Here is a 14,543-nt window from a genome sequence, read left to right as displayed (position 1 = left end):
TATGGCCCCAATCTGGTCATGATGTTGCAAAATGCGCGTGAGCTTTGGGCGAGCGCTCATCTGCATGAACTGCCGACTTTTATCGACATGACAATCCCGAAGCCCGCAACCCTTTAAGACTTTTGAGTGCCCTCTCAACCTCAGAATTGATCAACGCTTCGTCTTCAGCTGTGTCGCCAGCTGTGTTATACTATGCAAACAACGTCAGCAACATACCGTCGCAAACCCATCATGACGGACGATTTTTATAATTCGTGGGTGGAACCTAGCAAATACCCACGAATACCCAACGTCTACGAACCAATTCAAGATACCCAAGTTTCCGGTCAATGTGGCATTCGAGAGAAGAAAGAGTCTGCCTGGGCTGACCAGGATTCTCGGGATAGCCATCAATCGTCTTGGGCAACCAACCGCAAACCTTTCAGCGGCGAGGAACCACGTCAGTGGCTCATCAACGACAGAACGAATTATTCTGTGGTTGTGCAACTAGGGAGCAGCTACAGGAGCGAGAACCATATCCTAGGAGATAACTTCAAAGACGCATCGAGAGACTGGCACTTGCCGTCTCATCACCCAGATTCAATTGAGAAGAGACGCGCAAGGCGGGAAGCGAGCTTTGAGAAGTGGAAAGATGCTGGGGATAGGGTCTTTTGTCACTCGGGGAGGTTTGGTCATGATTTGAACCACTTGAAGGCTTGAACTACCTTGGAGAGGACTGGCTGACAACCTGTTATGACGACTTTGCGGTTTAGTGGATTCTTTAATGTTGATGCGAACGCAGATGGTTTGGTATACTGGTCGTGTCTCACATTGGCCGAGTTTTAGTGGTCGAATTCTGAATCGCTTTACCAAGCTGCAAAGCTCATGCGTTGCAGGGACCTCGTTTCTAAGAATACCACAAAGCTGCCTTTGCAATGATGGACATGTCTAACTTGTCTGGAACAACTGTCTGGCTAGTGCTGGGGTATTTCTACCTTGACCATCATGAATATTGTATCATCTTGGCCATCGGGACAATCGTGGATTCAATGCGGGTTCCCCCAACAATCACAGCGACGTACCAGGGAGCTTTGGTAGCAAACGTATCTGCGCGCCCAAACTCGAGGGTGCAGACATGGGTTGCAAGCTGTTGCTGGTGCTCGATTCGATTGGCGATGAAGGTGGTGCACTGAAACACGGTTTGATACGTGCCGTGAGACTTGCATTAGAACAAAGCAGATGCAGGAGAGTGATACTACCTCCCTCCTCCTACTGTATGGGCCAACAAAATAAAAGCAAAGCTGGGTGAACAGTTCTTGTTTAAATAAGAGGGGACACGACGACTGATATTATAGAATACTAGCAGGGTAGCTGTTAATGGAAGGATTAGTAAGATTCAGAAGAATATCTCCAGCTATTGACTTGGAGGATGAGGTAATCTAACTGCACTTGTAGGTCCTCATCGGGTGATCGATACCTAGTACCTTATGCGGGCACTTGAAAGCAGGAAATATGTGGTTTGCTCCGTGCCTGTCGGTGGGAAGAATCTCGATGAGCAAGGGGTAACTGTAACCCGAAATAATGCAAGGTTGACTTACCACTTACCACCTGTGGTACCGACTTCAGTGACTATAGCGTGCTATCACGGTGGTAATTACAGTGACCGAGTTTTCTATTTGTGCAAGACTCCCAAAGGTAGACAACCTTGACGAGTTCCAGGTTGGTAGCGGGTCAAAACAGAACATTGTCCCGCTGTGAGCCGCTCGTTTAGCGGGTAGGAGCTTGGAGCAAGTTGTCGTCATTAGAGCGGATCATTCTTGATCTGCCAATCATTGGCTAGATGCACGTCTGTCATCCTTGCACTTTCCGAATGCAGGTCTGTGCAGAGAACTACGGATACCTTCCCTTGTCTTCGGGGATAAAGATCCACTTCAATATGTTGTTCTGTAACTTGTATTTGTTCCAGGTCTTCCACATTTGAACAAGTTAGCAACCCTTATTACCTATAGAGACATACCTACATAAGAATTACGACATTCACATCACAACGGAAATGTACGTCAGCTCATAGAAATGCCGAGCACAAAGCCTGCCTCGTAAAGATAGATACGTTGACAGTTGCAGTGTGTACCTCATCTGGCACCACTGTCATTCCCCATTGCTACCACACCCATAGAGTCCACAATCGTGATGGTTGCCAGTCTCAACGCCTCAAAACCAATGGCAGCCCGACCTCTATTTAATTCCCGGCACTTTTCATAGCTGATCCGTGGTTTAGCGCCTTAGAAACGAGGTCATATGGTCTAACAGGGTACCATGAAAGAAGCACCACCTGGGCGACACAAGATCCAATATAGCCTGAGAGGCTGTGAAGAGGCAAGTCATGCGCCGCTGCTGTTGATCTGATCCTTTGACGTACGTAGCCTCCACTGACTTTGAGCGCGTACCTTGCTGTGGTTGTACAAAGTTCTTGCCTGGGAGGGCTTATTGGTTATTTCTCGCATTTCCTGGTACAAGATGGCGTACTTATCTATGAGTAGAAACAAGGCACGTCGATGGAAGTCTTGTTAGCTTAAATCATTTGGTGTCAGTTGCGGTGTGACGATCCCAGAGTGTGGCTGTTTATTCCTCACCTCTCTTACCTACCTTAACCTACTTACCTTACCTACCCTTGCTACCTAGGCCTGCTTCCCCGCATACCTACATCAACTAACGTGCCTTGAGAGGAGTGAACCACACCTCCCGTGCAGTAGCAGAAGGTCAATGTGTAAATAATTCTGGGTGTTTAAATACTTCTTCTCCCCTCCACCCTCTCCATATTCTCCCCCTATCGCTTCTTCGACACCACACACAACTTTGTTTTGACGGCGAACTTCTTTCCTTTCCATCGACTACAACCTCGAGCCGAGCTCAGCTCTACAGCCCTTCATCATGGCAAACTGGCAACAGTGTAAGCTACCTTGTCATCTTCCGCTTCCAATCCATCTCGACTGACCCATTCAATAGACAATCCCTTTGGTAAGAGGGAATCCCACTCTAGTAGTGCGATCCTCACCTACAAGATTCTTACTCTCGTCACCTGGATCTTGTCCCTCGTCGTCACTGTCTACTACACCCTCAACCGTCCCGATGATGGGCACACGAGAAATAGAAAGATCTGGGAGCAGAACCACATGTATCGCACTGCCTTTACGCTGAACCCAATCATCACATCCATCTACTGGTGCGTATCCCTCAGCCCCTGACGCGCGCTCGCATACTGATAGCCTGTCCAGGATCGTTCTCTTCATTCTCCAGGCTGGTTACATTGGTCACCTATTCTCGAGCAACTCGGACATTGTTCACGCTGCTGCCAGCGTTGGAAGCCACTTCATCTTCAACAACCTCTTCCACTTCGCTTTTGTCATGCTGTTTGTCCGCTCTCACTTCCACTGGGCTGAGGTCATTCTCGTTCTCAACTTCATCAACCTCTCCTCGCTCTACTTCCGCCACAACACGTATCCCCGATTCATTCATACTCCTGTGGTGTCCGGACCTTTGGCTTGGACTTTTGTCGCAATTTACTGGAATGGTGCTCTGATGGTTCCCCACCCCGACCACCTCGTTGCTCGCATCTTTGGGAACATCTTCATCTGGTCCATTCTTGTTTATGGACTTTTCTTCATCACCATCTACAAGGTATGTTCGATCACTCCAGTCAATCGATGTAGCTTGCTGACAGCATGTAGGATTACACCATGGGCTTCTCACTGAGCGTCTTTGCTGCTGCAATTGGAGTTTCTCAGTTCCTTCACCAGGTGATTGCTTTCCAGTGGATCTTTGCCTTTGTCATCATGGCTCTGCTTTTCATCGCCACTGTCGTTGTCGCTGTTCCTGCCGCGACTGGCCGCGAGATCAACTGGCGCACTGCCCCTGCTGACCAGGAGCGTGCCCCTCTCCTCGCAGAGAATTAAAAACATCAAGCCATGGAGAGACATTACCGGGGGAGCGGCGGTGCCTTTCTCTGCTTGTCCAACTTTGCACCATTTCCCCAACATCGCGTCGCTATTTCTGCAACTCAAGTCGCCTGCGGTCACTGTTTGTATTTCTTAGCCGGCCTGTTGCATGCATGATTCCATAAGCCTTGTCGAATACAGAGTAATGAGATAATATGACGTTGAGGATTTATCGACAATCGTCAAACCCTGCAACATGCGCACGTTTGTTACAGGTTGTATGTTACCCAAATTTAGGTAGTAATTGGAGCTTCTTCTCATACAATACGAAACATGGTTACAAATGATCAACACGATGCTCACAGCAAATGCTCACTGACGTAGTGGTGGAGCTTAATCGATAAGTTGCCGACGCTAGCGGCTCATTACCAGGAACTTCATTTGCGCAGCTGGCCATCCACCATCAACACCTGGTCATGAAGCCTCTGCGGCCTTTTCCTTTCCCTTTGAATATCGGGACCGACATTTGCCAAATCTCCCGTATTTACCATATACTGTCAGGCCCGCGGGCTCTACGCTTTGTAAACAGAGTTTTAGCCCCTGAAGAGCTGGTGAAGAAAGATGCACGATTAAATGTACTTTACCAGGCGGCAGCGCGTAAGGCTCCATCACGACGTGCCACAAGCGAAGCCAGCAAAAGCCTTCAGCCACATGAATACATTACATCAAAGGATCCTGAACTGTGGAAATGTGCTGCTTTCATAGCAGGAAGGTGCGGGGTTCTCAGGTCTATCATCGGCAACCACTGACTTGAATGGTGTTTAGATTCGCTGTAAAGGAGGCTACCATTAAAGCACACCCACACCGTCATTTGACGTTTCACGATATCATGGTTGAGCGACGGCTTGTGAAGGGCGAGGTATTGGGCAGTGGCCCGCCAATTGCGCGTATACGGGGCGGCGAAGGAGAAGCAGAAGATACAAGTGCAATGGTGTCTATAAGCCACGATGGAGATTATGCAACAGCTGTGTGCTTGGGTTCTGAGCCAAGTAATGAGGATAAAAGAAATAAAGACTCGCAGACATAGCATACTATATATACAACTTTTAGTACATTAGTTATAAGAATAATAACTTTAAGAAGATATTAATAAATATTATAATTTATATATAGCTTACTACTTCCTCTCTCTTCTTTTCTAACCCCCAGCAAAAAAAGTCGCCTTATCAGATACTCCTTCCTATAACCTCAAAAAGAAACTCATATCGGTATACCAGGGACTCGAACCCTGAGCCTTAGTCTTAGGAGGACTACGCGCTACCATTGCGCCAGCACACCGGAGCAGTTTTTCCGATTCCGGAATGATCGGATATGGTTGGAGTCATGTTATTATGGCTTATATCCTTGGGTACTTGAGGTGGATTTAGTGCAAAACTGCTCCCGGTTTGAAGACGAAAATGCATGTTTGTATGTAGGGCCTTGGGTACTCGCCATTTGGTTTTGCGACTTGAATATTTTGTTTTACGGCTGCTTTTTACAGTGAGCGTGGCCGTATCCACGTTGCTATCCATATGGTCCTATACTCAGCTGCTGGCAGCTCATATCTCGCAGCATAAGGACAAGACAGGGCAGTTCTTTTAACAATGCTCATATGGCGATTAAATTGCCTTTGCACTTTTATCATGCTTGTCAACTTCAACTAATGACTTGTAAATATCGTTTCGCTGCATCAAAAACATGACTATGCTGACGCCGACATCTTAAAACAGTATCCACCTCGTTCAGGGTCTGATATAGAGGACTTAGACCAAGTAAGGTATCCTTCACGCTGCACAGCCGTGATTCGATGTATCGAGCAATCAGAATAGGTTTCAGGTTACCATTGTTCTATGGGAGCATCAGGCTGATCATCTCCTCTTTGTCTGTTACAACCAAGGTGGGCTTGAAATTAGGGCTAACAATTTGTCGACGGACCTGGAGATGACCCGGCCATAACATTCACAAGATGGAGTACAACCACAGCACACGACCACACCTCCCCTTCACCTCATTCACCGTGACAATGAGGAAACAGAGGGGACAAGATAACCGAAACCGGTCAGCAGCATGGTGAGGCGGTCAAAGTTAGGCTTTGAAGGCCATTCATTTGAATGCCTGTCCGTCCTCCCCAATAACTATCATTACTTCATGGGTGCCCCTGCTGTCAGCTAAAGGCGTCAAACCCCCACGGGCCGGGCGGCTGGCGAGAGCGGCGTTCAGGTCCGTTGCCCACTGAAAACGTCGGAGGTTCACCCGCCAAAGCAGCTAACGTCCAGTTCGTCCAGTTGTGCCTGCATCTGATTCCGCCCCCGATGCCGATATTCGGGCGTCCACGCCATGATGGGGCGCTCCACTTGCCCAGAGCCCACTCCCCACAGCCATTCATTGTTCATGACTTCCTACTTCGATTGACAACGTGCTTGCTAGCCACATCTTGATTCTTTCACTAACATCGTCTTTTGTTTGTATATTCGTGATGATGAGTCGGGGATCAGTGTTTACTTAAGCATCAATCCTTGTTTCCTGCTTCTACTCTGCTATTCTCTGCTCTGCTTTGTTCTTCCTTCATAGGATTCTTCATGTCTACCTCAGCATGATGGATGTCGTAATTCACCGCTTTGGCGGGCTAGAGTTCTCTCCCTATCAAGGGAATGAATCTGTCATGATACCGCAATCTTGTTCTTTTACTGGGTAAGAACTGTCTGAATATGATAAATCGAGTTTACTAAGAATTCTAGCTCATACCAGAATGCTATGTCCTTGTCCAAGATTCCGTGGATCCATCATGTGTCACAGTTCGCTCAATCTGGGGTACCACAAGCCGTTGTGCTTTTCCTGTCACTTACGCAACTCATCTACCACTTAGACCGAATTCGTCGGCAGGGATCTAGTTGCCGATTTAAAGCTGCCAAAATACAGTGGCCCTATGAGCTTGCCTCACAAATCGCAAGACTTACTGCTGTTGTATATATTACAATTGCTTATGTCCAAGATCAACTGCATTGGATCAACATTGTATCTGTTGTATATACCTTCACTCTTGGTCTCACTCGCCTCTTCAACCATCTTGAGTGGCGCCATGTAGCACTGCATCAAATCAACTTTGTCCTTCCGGCTACTCTGACCATTCTCATTGCAGGGCACACGTTGCCCTGTATCCAGACTGGCACAAGATGCCTTCACGACGCCAGTACTTCTAGTGGGATCATCTCTCTTGCAGCAGGATCTGTCATTGCAGCCATTACCCCCAGAGAATGGACACCAATGCAAGTTGACCTCAGCATCCCTGGTTACGACCAGAATGAGCCGGCTCCCGAGGAGGCTTGCAGTTGGTTCACTTACTACTGTACCTATGACTGGCTGACCCCAATCATCTGGAAGGGTATGAAGCGGAAACTTGATATGGCTGATATTCCAAAGTTAGCCTGGTATGACGAGCCTATATACCTCTTGCGTCGTGTACAAGAAGCTCGCTCAATCTCGAAAAAGACACTCCGTACTGTTCTTAGATTCCAGAAGCGCGAGTTGCTTCTCATGTCGTTTTGGGTTGCCACCTCATACACAGTCGAAAATATAGCCGCATTCGCCATGTTCAAGTTACTCGAATATCTTGCTGATCCTAGCGGTGCCATCTATAAACCGTGGCTTTGGCTGTTCCTCATGTTCATCGGCCCACTATCCCGCTCCGTTGCCTTCCAGCAGTACATCTTTACATCTACTAGACTCGTGGTTCGTATCAAATCTGCATTCACTCAAGAGCTGTACTACACTGCCCTAGACTCGATGGAGATGGAAGAGGATCCTTTTGAACTACAGTCCGGTGGCGCGAAACTCAGGAGCATGAGCGGCCAGACCGCTGCCAAGACCACATCAGCAGGACGTTTGGCTAACCTCATGGCTTCCGATATAGACGCCATCTATAGATCAAGAGACATCATCCAGGCCACCATTGGTACCCCCGTCGGGACCATAATATCGCTCGTGGGAATGTACAGAATGATGGGCTGGGCATCTCTGGTAGGAAATGCGATTCTATTTTTGGCTACACCTCTTTCGATATGGCTTGGGCGCTTAATGTTCTATTCGCAGCGCCGAGTCAGGAAAGCCCAGGATTCCCGCATGTCCTTAGTGACAGAATATCTTGCGTCCCTTCGCGCCATCAAGTACTTTGCCTGGGAGGACCCTATCACTGAAAAGATCATCAATGCACGTTCTGAAGAACAAAGGGAGCTTTGGAGGACTTCTATGATTCAAGCTTCATTGAACCAAGTTATGCAGATCGTTCCTTACTTATCCTTACTTGTCATGTTTGGCTTGCACGTGGGGCTCTCCAAACGTCGACTGGATGCCGCAACGGCTTTCACGACCATATTCCTTGTCAAGAACGTTCGCAGAAATATCATGCAGGCTAGTGCCTTTGGTAGGAATTTCGCGAGTGCGTTGGTGTCAGTGACCCGACTCGACAAGTACTTTGAGAGTACAGTTCCTATTCCTCATTACCCCGTTGGACCCCTTCGCATTGATCATGCCTCGTTCCGGAAGACGAAGACAGCCAGTTTCACCCTAAACAATATAACACTTGATTTTGCCCAAGGTGGTCTTAATATCGTTAGCGGCCCGAGTGGCAGCGGCAAAACAACTCTGCTGCTGTCTATTCTTGGTGAGACCTACCTGGAGAGTGGAACTGTGACCAGACCAGATGACATAGCGTACGCTTCTCAATCTTCATGGTTACAGAACGAGACTATACAGGCCAATATTCTATTTGGCAGTCCAATGGAAAAACCGCGCTACGATCGCGTCATCGAAGCATGTTGCCTACGGGAGGATTTTAAGGATCTACCGGCTAAGGATACGACCATCGTAGGAGAGAACGGAACTTCTCTTTCAGGTGGCCAAAAAGCACGAGTTGCTCTCGCAAGGGCATTGTACTGCAAAGCACCACTTCTGTTACTCGATGATATCTTTGCTGCTCTGGACGCTAAAACAGCTGCTGGTGTTTGGAAACACTGCTTTTGCTCTGACCTTCTGAGTAGGAGGACAACTGTACTTGTGACAAATCTTCCCTGGATTGCAGAACAAGCAGATCTCTCTGTTTTGTTGGAGAAGGGTCAAATCGAGTCGGCTGAGCCCCAAATTGGTATTGTTCGCAAACCAATCGCTATCGCTCAGGTTCTCGGAGGAGATGCTGAGGAGGATGACGCACTTCATGATACAGTTCAGGAAATACAACCAAATGGTGGTACCTTGAACGACGCTAACCGAGCCCCTGAAGAAAAACACCTGAAGGATGTGGTCAATCAGGAAATGAAAGCTTCTGGAAAGGTCGGCCGTATGACTTGTCAGTACTACTCCTTTCCCAGTCGCGAAGAGATGCTAACTTGGTCGCCAGTTTTGCAATACATGAGCTACTTCGGGCATCCGGTCTTTGTTGCTGTCTGCCTAGGACTTTTACTTGCCACGAACATCTTTACCTTCAGCAGTCTTCTGTGGCTCTCTGTCTGGGTAGAAGCATACAATCACCAGGCTCACATCGATATTCCTTATTATATGGGGATCTTTGCAGGCCTTACGTTCCTTGAAATTGGTAGCTACTGTTTGGCTATCATAATGTTCGAATGGGGAGCTTGGAACGCCGCAAAGAGATTACACAACGATTTCATACATGCCATCATGCACGTCTCGCTTTCATGGTTCAAGCATATCCCCATTGGCCGCATCACAAACCGCTTCTCCAGTGATATGGCGTCACTCGACGGTACCATCAGCACCATGCTACGAATCATGCTTGATACGGTCCTTCTAATGCTCTTTCGCATTGGAGCTGTCAGCAGCATAATGCCGGTTTTTATGATACCAGCACTGTTCACGTGCTTGTTTGGTGTTCTCATTGGAGAAGCATACACTAGAACCGCCGTTGTAATCAAGCGGCTAACGTCTTCTGCTCAGTCGCCTGTGTTCTCCCAGTTTGCAGATACATTGGCTGGTCTTCCTGTTATTCGTGCCAGGAGTGGTATGTCGTCAAGATTTCGAGAAGAGTTGGCTGCTAGGCTGCGTACATGGTCAGCTTCAGCCGAAGCCAGTTTCAACGCTAACCGTTGGGTTGCTGTACGCGTGGATCTGGTGACGGCTCTCGTCAGTCTGTCGGCAGGTATAATTGCCGTATCACAGACCGGTGTCGTGGCTGCAGGGCTGGTCGGCTTCTCCCTCACCAATGCCAATGGACTCAGCCAGACGATCCTGTTACTTGTTCGAGCGATGAATGATTTGGAAGTTGAAATGCAGAGCGTGAGTGTGTTTGTTATCATCTGCCAGAGTGCCTGCTGATCGAGTACCAAGTTTCACCGAGTCAGGGAGTACGTCAAGTTAGAACCCGAGGAAAAGGACGACAAGACGTATCCCGAGGAAGATGAATACACAGATGATCCCCGCCACGTAATTCCCGAGAACTGGCCTCGATCTGGCGAGATCGAGTTTCGAAACGTTACAATCCGGTACGATCCTGATGGATCCGACATTCTCACCGGTATAAACCTCAAGTTCAAAGCGGGTGAGCGTGTGGCTGTCATAGGAAGGACAGGTTCAGGGAAAAGCACTGTCAGTATACTACGCTCTTTACAGCACCTATCAGGTAGCACTAACGACTGTGATTTCCAGCTGGTGCTTTCCCTCCTTCGCTTCACACATGTTGTCTCTGGTGAAATTCTATACGACGGAATTGACATTACCAAAATCCCTCGGCAGCGCCTCCGAGAAAGCCTTACAATCATACCACAAGAGGCTGTCCTATTCAACGGGACAGTCGAGTCTAACCTTGATCCGAGCGGTCGAGTTCCCAAACACATTCTCGACAAGGCCCTTGACAACTGCAAAGGCATCGCATCCTTCTCCCCTCATACTTCTGATGACAGCGATAATGAAACGCAATCTCGCGATGACGAGGACAATAGTGTGAATCTTACGACATGTGTCGACGCTCGCGGTGAGAACTTCTCTCATGGTCAGCGGCAAGTTCTTTCACTCTGCCGTGCGCTGATTCGCCAGAGCAAGCTGATGCTGCTTGACGAAGCCACGGCAAGCATGGATTATGAGACCGACCGAGGTATTCAAAACGTCCTGAGGCGGGAACTTGAAGCGGTCGGTGGAGGGCGGACTTTGGTAACAATCGCGCATCGTTTACGTACAATCATTGATTATGATACAGTCGTGGTCATGAGTGGGGGGCGTGTTCTTGAGTAAGATCTTAGTGAATCTGGTCATTTTCAGACTGGTAACTGACAATCCTCTCCAGATATGGCTCACCTCGCGATTTGTACAACAGGAGAGGCCAGTTCTACGACATGGTCTACCATAGCGGCGAAATGGAGGACCTGCAGACTTTGCTAGAGACGGAGAGTTCCCAACAGGGCATTTAACGAAGGAGCATTTTGTTTAGGCTATGTATGTCTGGATACTGAAGATGAATACGTCAGAGCATGAATGAGTCCAAAAGTGAGAAATAGCTTATATCCGTCTGTGACATCCATGCGTCGTCCTCATGGCTTATCAATGGAGAGGTGTGTCGACAAGATCAAGGCAGACTTCTTTAATAAATATTCCATTCACAAGCTCTATAATTTCCTCAGACAGCTGGGAGCCAGCTAAATGAGCAGAAGAATCATTTGTAACCTAAAAGCCCTGTGCGTCGTGTATTTTCATGCCCCGCTGCATCCTTGCTTGAACAGATACCAAATAGAAAAGCAGGCGTGATTGGAAAAGCGAGAGCCAGACAGCAATAAACAGGTGAAAATAAAACGAAGCTCCCCATTGTCAAAGACGATCGGACATCTTCCTCATGGAGGAACTTGTTCCTTAATTCCAAAATCAAAGCCAAAGCCAAGTCTTTCCCTGTCTCCCCAACACCTTACGTGCGTTCGTATATTTTGCATGTACATGCCTGTTTCTTGCGATGGATATATCGTCGGTTCGTCTCCTTTCATGTCTTGTCGCGTCTTCCTGCATCTTCTTTTTCATACGGGCACGGGGCAGTGTGATTGTGGTAAGATATATGGATCATGGGCGTATGCGTTGGATTTCGTGGTATCATCGACACTGTGACGTGGTCTGCTTCTTCCTCAAGTTCGTTATGCACTGGTAGCATCCTCCTCCGTTATTAACCACATCCCCCATTTATTGTCCGTTGAATTGCTCCTCCATGTTAGTAACTCCGGCTTCCACGTTATGATAATCGAGAATTTCCGAGTACCTGTTCTGCATTAGTATATTCGATGCATGCAGTCTTTCAACACACTAACATCATGATTTTCCATGTATCAACGGGGAGATCGGCGTCGTTGAAGCTCCAGTCAAACTTCTCCTCCGCCACGGGCTCGTCTGTGGGGTCGTGGTAGGGAGAGAGATAGTCGTGGGAGAGGGCCTCTGTGGCAGTTATTCGCTTCTTAGGGTCGAAGACAAGCATGCGCTCCAGCAGATCAATAGCTACTCAATTTGTCAATCGGTGTTCTCTCAGGGTCAAATGGAGGAGTATATTTCATACCCGAATCGTCGGCATTCTTGAACTTGTTACGAAGAGGCTGTCGCTCGCGTTTGGGCAGCGACTTCACGAACCGCAGTGTCTGGCAGTCGTTAGAATTGTAGACAGAATGCAAGGGATTGTAACTCACGTTCTCGCTGGCGATGGTGTTGATAACATCATCAGGAGGGGTACCAAGTAGCTCAGTGATGATAGAGAATTGGTTGACGTGATCTTTTCCGGGGAACAAAGGTTTGCCCTCAAGCATCTCAGCAAAAATGCAACCGGCACTCCAAATATCAACCTCGACGTCGTATTTTTGCCAGGTGAGCATAATTTCAGGGGCTCGGTAGTATCGTGTGGAGACATAACCAGTCATCTGAGGGTCCTGGATTCGTGCAAGACCAAAGTCGCAAATCTTGAGATCACAGTTTTCGTTGACGAGGATATTGCTGGGTTTGAGATCGCGGTGGACAACGCCGGCCGAATGCACGTACTTCAGACCTCGCTACAAGGCAACTCATGTCAGCAAATGATCTGTAGCAGCCATCTTTGTCTAGACGTCATTGATACATACCATAATTTGGTAGAGGAAGTACTGGATGAACTGCTTCTCAAGAGGGCGCGATGTCAATAATCGGTGAAGATCGGTACCGAGGAGCTCTGTGACAAAATAGCTACAGAGCTGTCAGCGCAAGAACGTGGGGAAACGAGGCGGGGGAGGGGTAACGCAGGCCGCGGCTGGGAAACGCACATATCTTCCAAAGGAGAAATAAAGATGTCGCTAAGAGAAATGACCTGATAGCAAAGCTGCATTAGCATCGAAAGTCTTACAATTGCTCATACGACAAGGACAGTTCAAGCAAAAAGAGACGCGTTAAATGCGAAGATTCACGGGGGTGTCGAGCTGTGCAGGGGCTGATGCTCACGTTTTCGTGCTTGAGGTGCTTGAGCAGCTTGAGCTCACGGTATGTGCGCTTTGCGAGCACAGGTGTGCTGAAAGGCTTCATGATCTTCTTGACTGCGACATTTTGGTTGGTAAGTTGATCCCGGGCAGAGCTGTTGCAAGGGAACCGTGTCAGTCGGAGGCGCAGGATCAGTAGGGACATCTAAGGGAACATACCAAACGAGGCCAAAAGCTCCCATGCCAACAGGCTGGAGATCGGAGTATCTGCGCGCAAATCGAGTCAGTAATGTGACGGTCGTTAGCTTCAAATGTATGGCGAGCTTACCTCGAGGTGATCTCGAATGTGGTGCCAAAGATCTGGGCGCGTACGAACTCGGCCATGGTGAATATGTGATTTTTTTGGACGAGAGGTTTGAGGGTGAAGAGAAAAAGTAGACAGTTTCCTGGCTGTAAAACGAGGAACACCAAGATGAGGTAAAGATGATGGTGGGCGGGGCGCAGACGTAATCGTCCAAGATCGTAGTCAAAGCTATATGTTGGGCCTGGCGTGCGGTGCGGTGCGAGATAAAGTGAAGAACAGAGAGGTAATCTAGTTATTGGATTGGATGGGCGGCTGGAAATGGAAATGGGATGGACCGATGATGGGTCAGGTGAATGGTGAATCGACGATCGACCAAAGACGATGACCGTGACCGGGGTACCAGTAAAAAAAAGCGATGCAGGTTTCGATGTCGATGAGCAGAGCGTCTCAAGCGGGGGCGGGAAGAGGTGCGCGAGATCCCACTGGATAGGACAGCAATGAGCGTGTTTGATTGACTGATTGCTATATCACTCAATGGGCTTTGTAACGCAGTGGTTGACTGATCGTCGTTGTTTTGTCTTGGACCGTCTTTTTCTTTGATGGTATTCAATGCCCGTTGACAGGTACGGAATGGCGGGGTAGGTAAATAAATGCGTAGGCGAGAGCAACGTGTCTGTCTATCAATGATTGCAAGGTCAGCAACAGTCCATAAAAATGGTCAGAAAATCAGCCAGTTAATGAGTGTAGATGGATTGCCACCTGAAAGAGCCGGTATTCGGCAGATTCAGAATGGCACAGAAAGGGACACTACAAGAGCTACTACTGAAGTAGGTTGGAGACGCTCCGCATGCTGGGCTGTTCCGTGTACCA

The 14,543-nt window shown here is 48.3% G+C and overlaps 5 protein-coding genes and 1 non-coding gene across 6 annotated transcripts; 4 read left to right on the top strand and 2 right to left on the bottom strand.

Moving 5' to 3' along the window:
* Positions 1-65: 65 nt before the first annotated feature.
* FOBCDRAFT_30150 (uncharacterized protein) lies at positions 66-807 on the top strand. Its single transcript, XM_054704226.2, has one exon. The coding sequence runs from the start codon at positions 193-195 to the stop codon at positions 697-699; it is 507 nt and encodes a 168-aa protein (XP_054560201.2). The 5' UTR covers positions 66-192; the 3' UTR covers positions 700-807.
* A 1,940-nt stretch (positions 808-2,747) lies between these two features.
* Positions 2,748-4,265, top strand: FOBCDRAFT_159388 (uncharacterized protein). Its single transcript, XM_031178965.3, has 4 exons — positions 2,748-2,929; positions 2,986-3,202; positions 3,255-3,657; positions 3,708-4,265. Exons 1-4 carry the CDS (start codon positions 2,911-2,913, stop codon positions 3,930-3,932), a joined length of 864 nt encoding a protein of 287 aa, XP_031044852.1. The 5' UTR covers positions 2,748-2,910; the 3' UTR covers positions 3,933-4,265.
* Positions 4,266-4,391: 126 nt separating this feature from the next.
* Positions 4,392-5,058, top strand: FOBCDRAFT_221085 (uncharacterized protein). The gene has a single exon (XM_059609570.1). It carries the CDS (start codon positions 4,729-4,731, stop codon positions 4,999-5,001), a length of 273 nt encoding a protein of 90 aa, XP_059467086.1. The 5' UTR covers positions 4,392-4,728; the 3' UTR covers positions 5,002-5,058.
* A 122-nt stretch (positions 5,059-5,180) lies between these two features.
* FOBCDRAFT_t94 lies at positions 5,181-5,252 on the bottom strand. The gene has a single exon. It is a non-coding gene; the product is annotated as a tRNA-Arg (tRNA).
* Positions 5,253-6,379: 1,127 nt separating this feature from the next.
* Positions 6,380-11,571, top strand: FOBCDRAFT_221080 (P-loop containing nucleoside triphosphate hydrolase protein). The gene is made up of 6 exons (XM_059609569.1): positions 6,380-6,644; positions 6,692-9,294; positions 9,346-10,241; positions 10,293-10,550; positions 10,611-11,188; positions 11,245-11,571. The coding sequence occupies exons 1-6, from the start codon at positions 6,547-6,549 to the stop codon at positions 11,366-11,368; spliced, it is 4,557 nt and encodes a 1,518-aa protein (XP_059464689.1). The 5' UTR covers positions 6,380-6,546; the 3' UTR covers positions 11,369-11,571.
* A 535-nt stretch (positions 11,572-12,106) lies between these two features.
* Positions 12,107-13,966, bottom strand: FOBCDRAFT_30124 (mitogen-activated protein kinase HOG1). Its single transcript, XM_059611946.1, has 9 exons — positions 13,698-13,966; positions 13,589-13,636; positions 13,395-13,524; positions 13,220-13,263; positions 13,043-13,142; positions 12,617-12,973; positions 12,490-12,568; positions 12,248-12,431; positions 12,107-12,198 (listed from the first exon to the last, which is right to left on the bottom strand). The coding sequence occupies exons 1-9, from the start codon at positions 13,751-13,753 to the stop codon at positions 12,123-12,125; spliced, it is 1,074 nt and encodes a 357-aa protein (XP_059464688.1). The 5' UTR covers positions 13,754-13,966; the 3' UTR covers positions 12,107-12,122.
* Positions 13,967-14,543: the final 577 nt, after the last annotated feature.

Source organism: Fusarium oxysporum, chromosome IV (genome assembly GCF_013085055.1).
Source record: "Fusarium oxysporum Fo47 chromosome IV, complete sequence".
NCBI classification, from domain to species: Eukaryota; Fungi; Ascomycota; class Sordariomycetes; order Hypocreales; family Nectriaceae; genus Fusarium; species Fusarium oxysporum.
Note: the sequence above shows the minus strand (reverse complement) of the source record. Positions and strands in the feature narration are given on the sequence as shown.

What these genes read in the sequence shown, in the direction of transcription:
- FOBCDRAFT_30150 (XM_054704226.2), top strand. Translation starts at nt 193, where the DNA reads ATGCAAACAACGTCAGCAACATACCGTCGCAAACCCATCATGACGGAC.
- FOBCDRAFT_159388 (XM_031178965.3), top strand. An exon ending in ATCATCACATCCATCTACTG is followed by an intron (nt 3,203 to 3,254) that starts GTGCGTATCCCT and finishes TAGCCTGTCCAG; the next exon opens with GATCGTTCTCTTCATTCTCC. An exon ending in TCTTCATCACCATCTACAAG is followed by an intron (nt 3,658 to 3,707) that starts GTATGTTCGATC and finishes GACAGCATGTAG; the next exon opens with GATTACACCATGGGCTTCTC.
- FOBCDRAFT_221085 (XM_059609570.1), top strand. Translation starts at nt 4,729, where the DNA reads ATGGTGTTTAGATTCGCTGTAAAGGAGGCTACCATTAAAGCACACCCA.
- FOBCDRAFT_221080 (XM_059609569.1), top strand. Translation starts at nt 6,547, where the DNA reads ATGATGGATGTCGTAATTCACCGCTTTGGCGGGCTAGAGTTCTCTCCC. An exon ending in CAATCTTGTTCTTTTACTGG is followed by an intron (nt 6,645 to 6,691) that starts GTAAGAACTGTC and finishes TAAGAATTCTAG; the next exon opens with CTCATACCAGAATGCTATGT. An exon ending in AGTGGGGGGCGTGTTCTTGA is followed by an intron (nt 11,189 to 11,244) that starts GTAAGATCTTAG and finishes AATCCTCTCCAG; the next exon opens with ATATGGCTCACCTCGCGATT.
- FOBCDRAFT_30124 (XM_059611946.1), bottom strand. Translation starts at nt 13,753, where the DNA reads ATGGCCGAGTTCGTACGCGCCCAGATCTTTGGCACCACATTCGAGATC. An exon ending in AGCACCTCAAGCACGAAAAC is followed by an intron (nt 13,264 to 13,394) that starts GTGAGCATCAGC and finishes CTTTGCTATCAG; the next exon opens with GTCATTTCTCTTAGCGACAT. An exon ending in ACACCATCGCCAGCGAGAAC is followed by an intron (nt 12,569 to 12,616) that starts GTGAGTTACAAT and finishes AACGACTGCCAG; the next exon opens with ACACTGCGGTTCGTGAAGTC.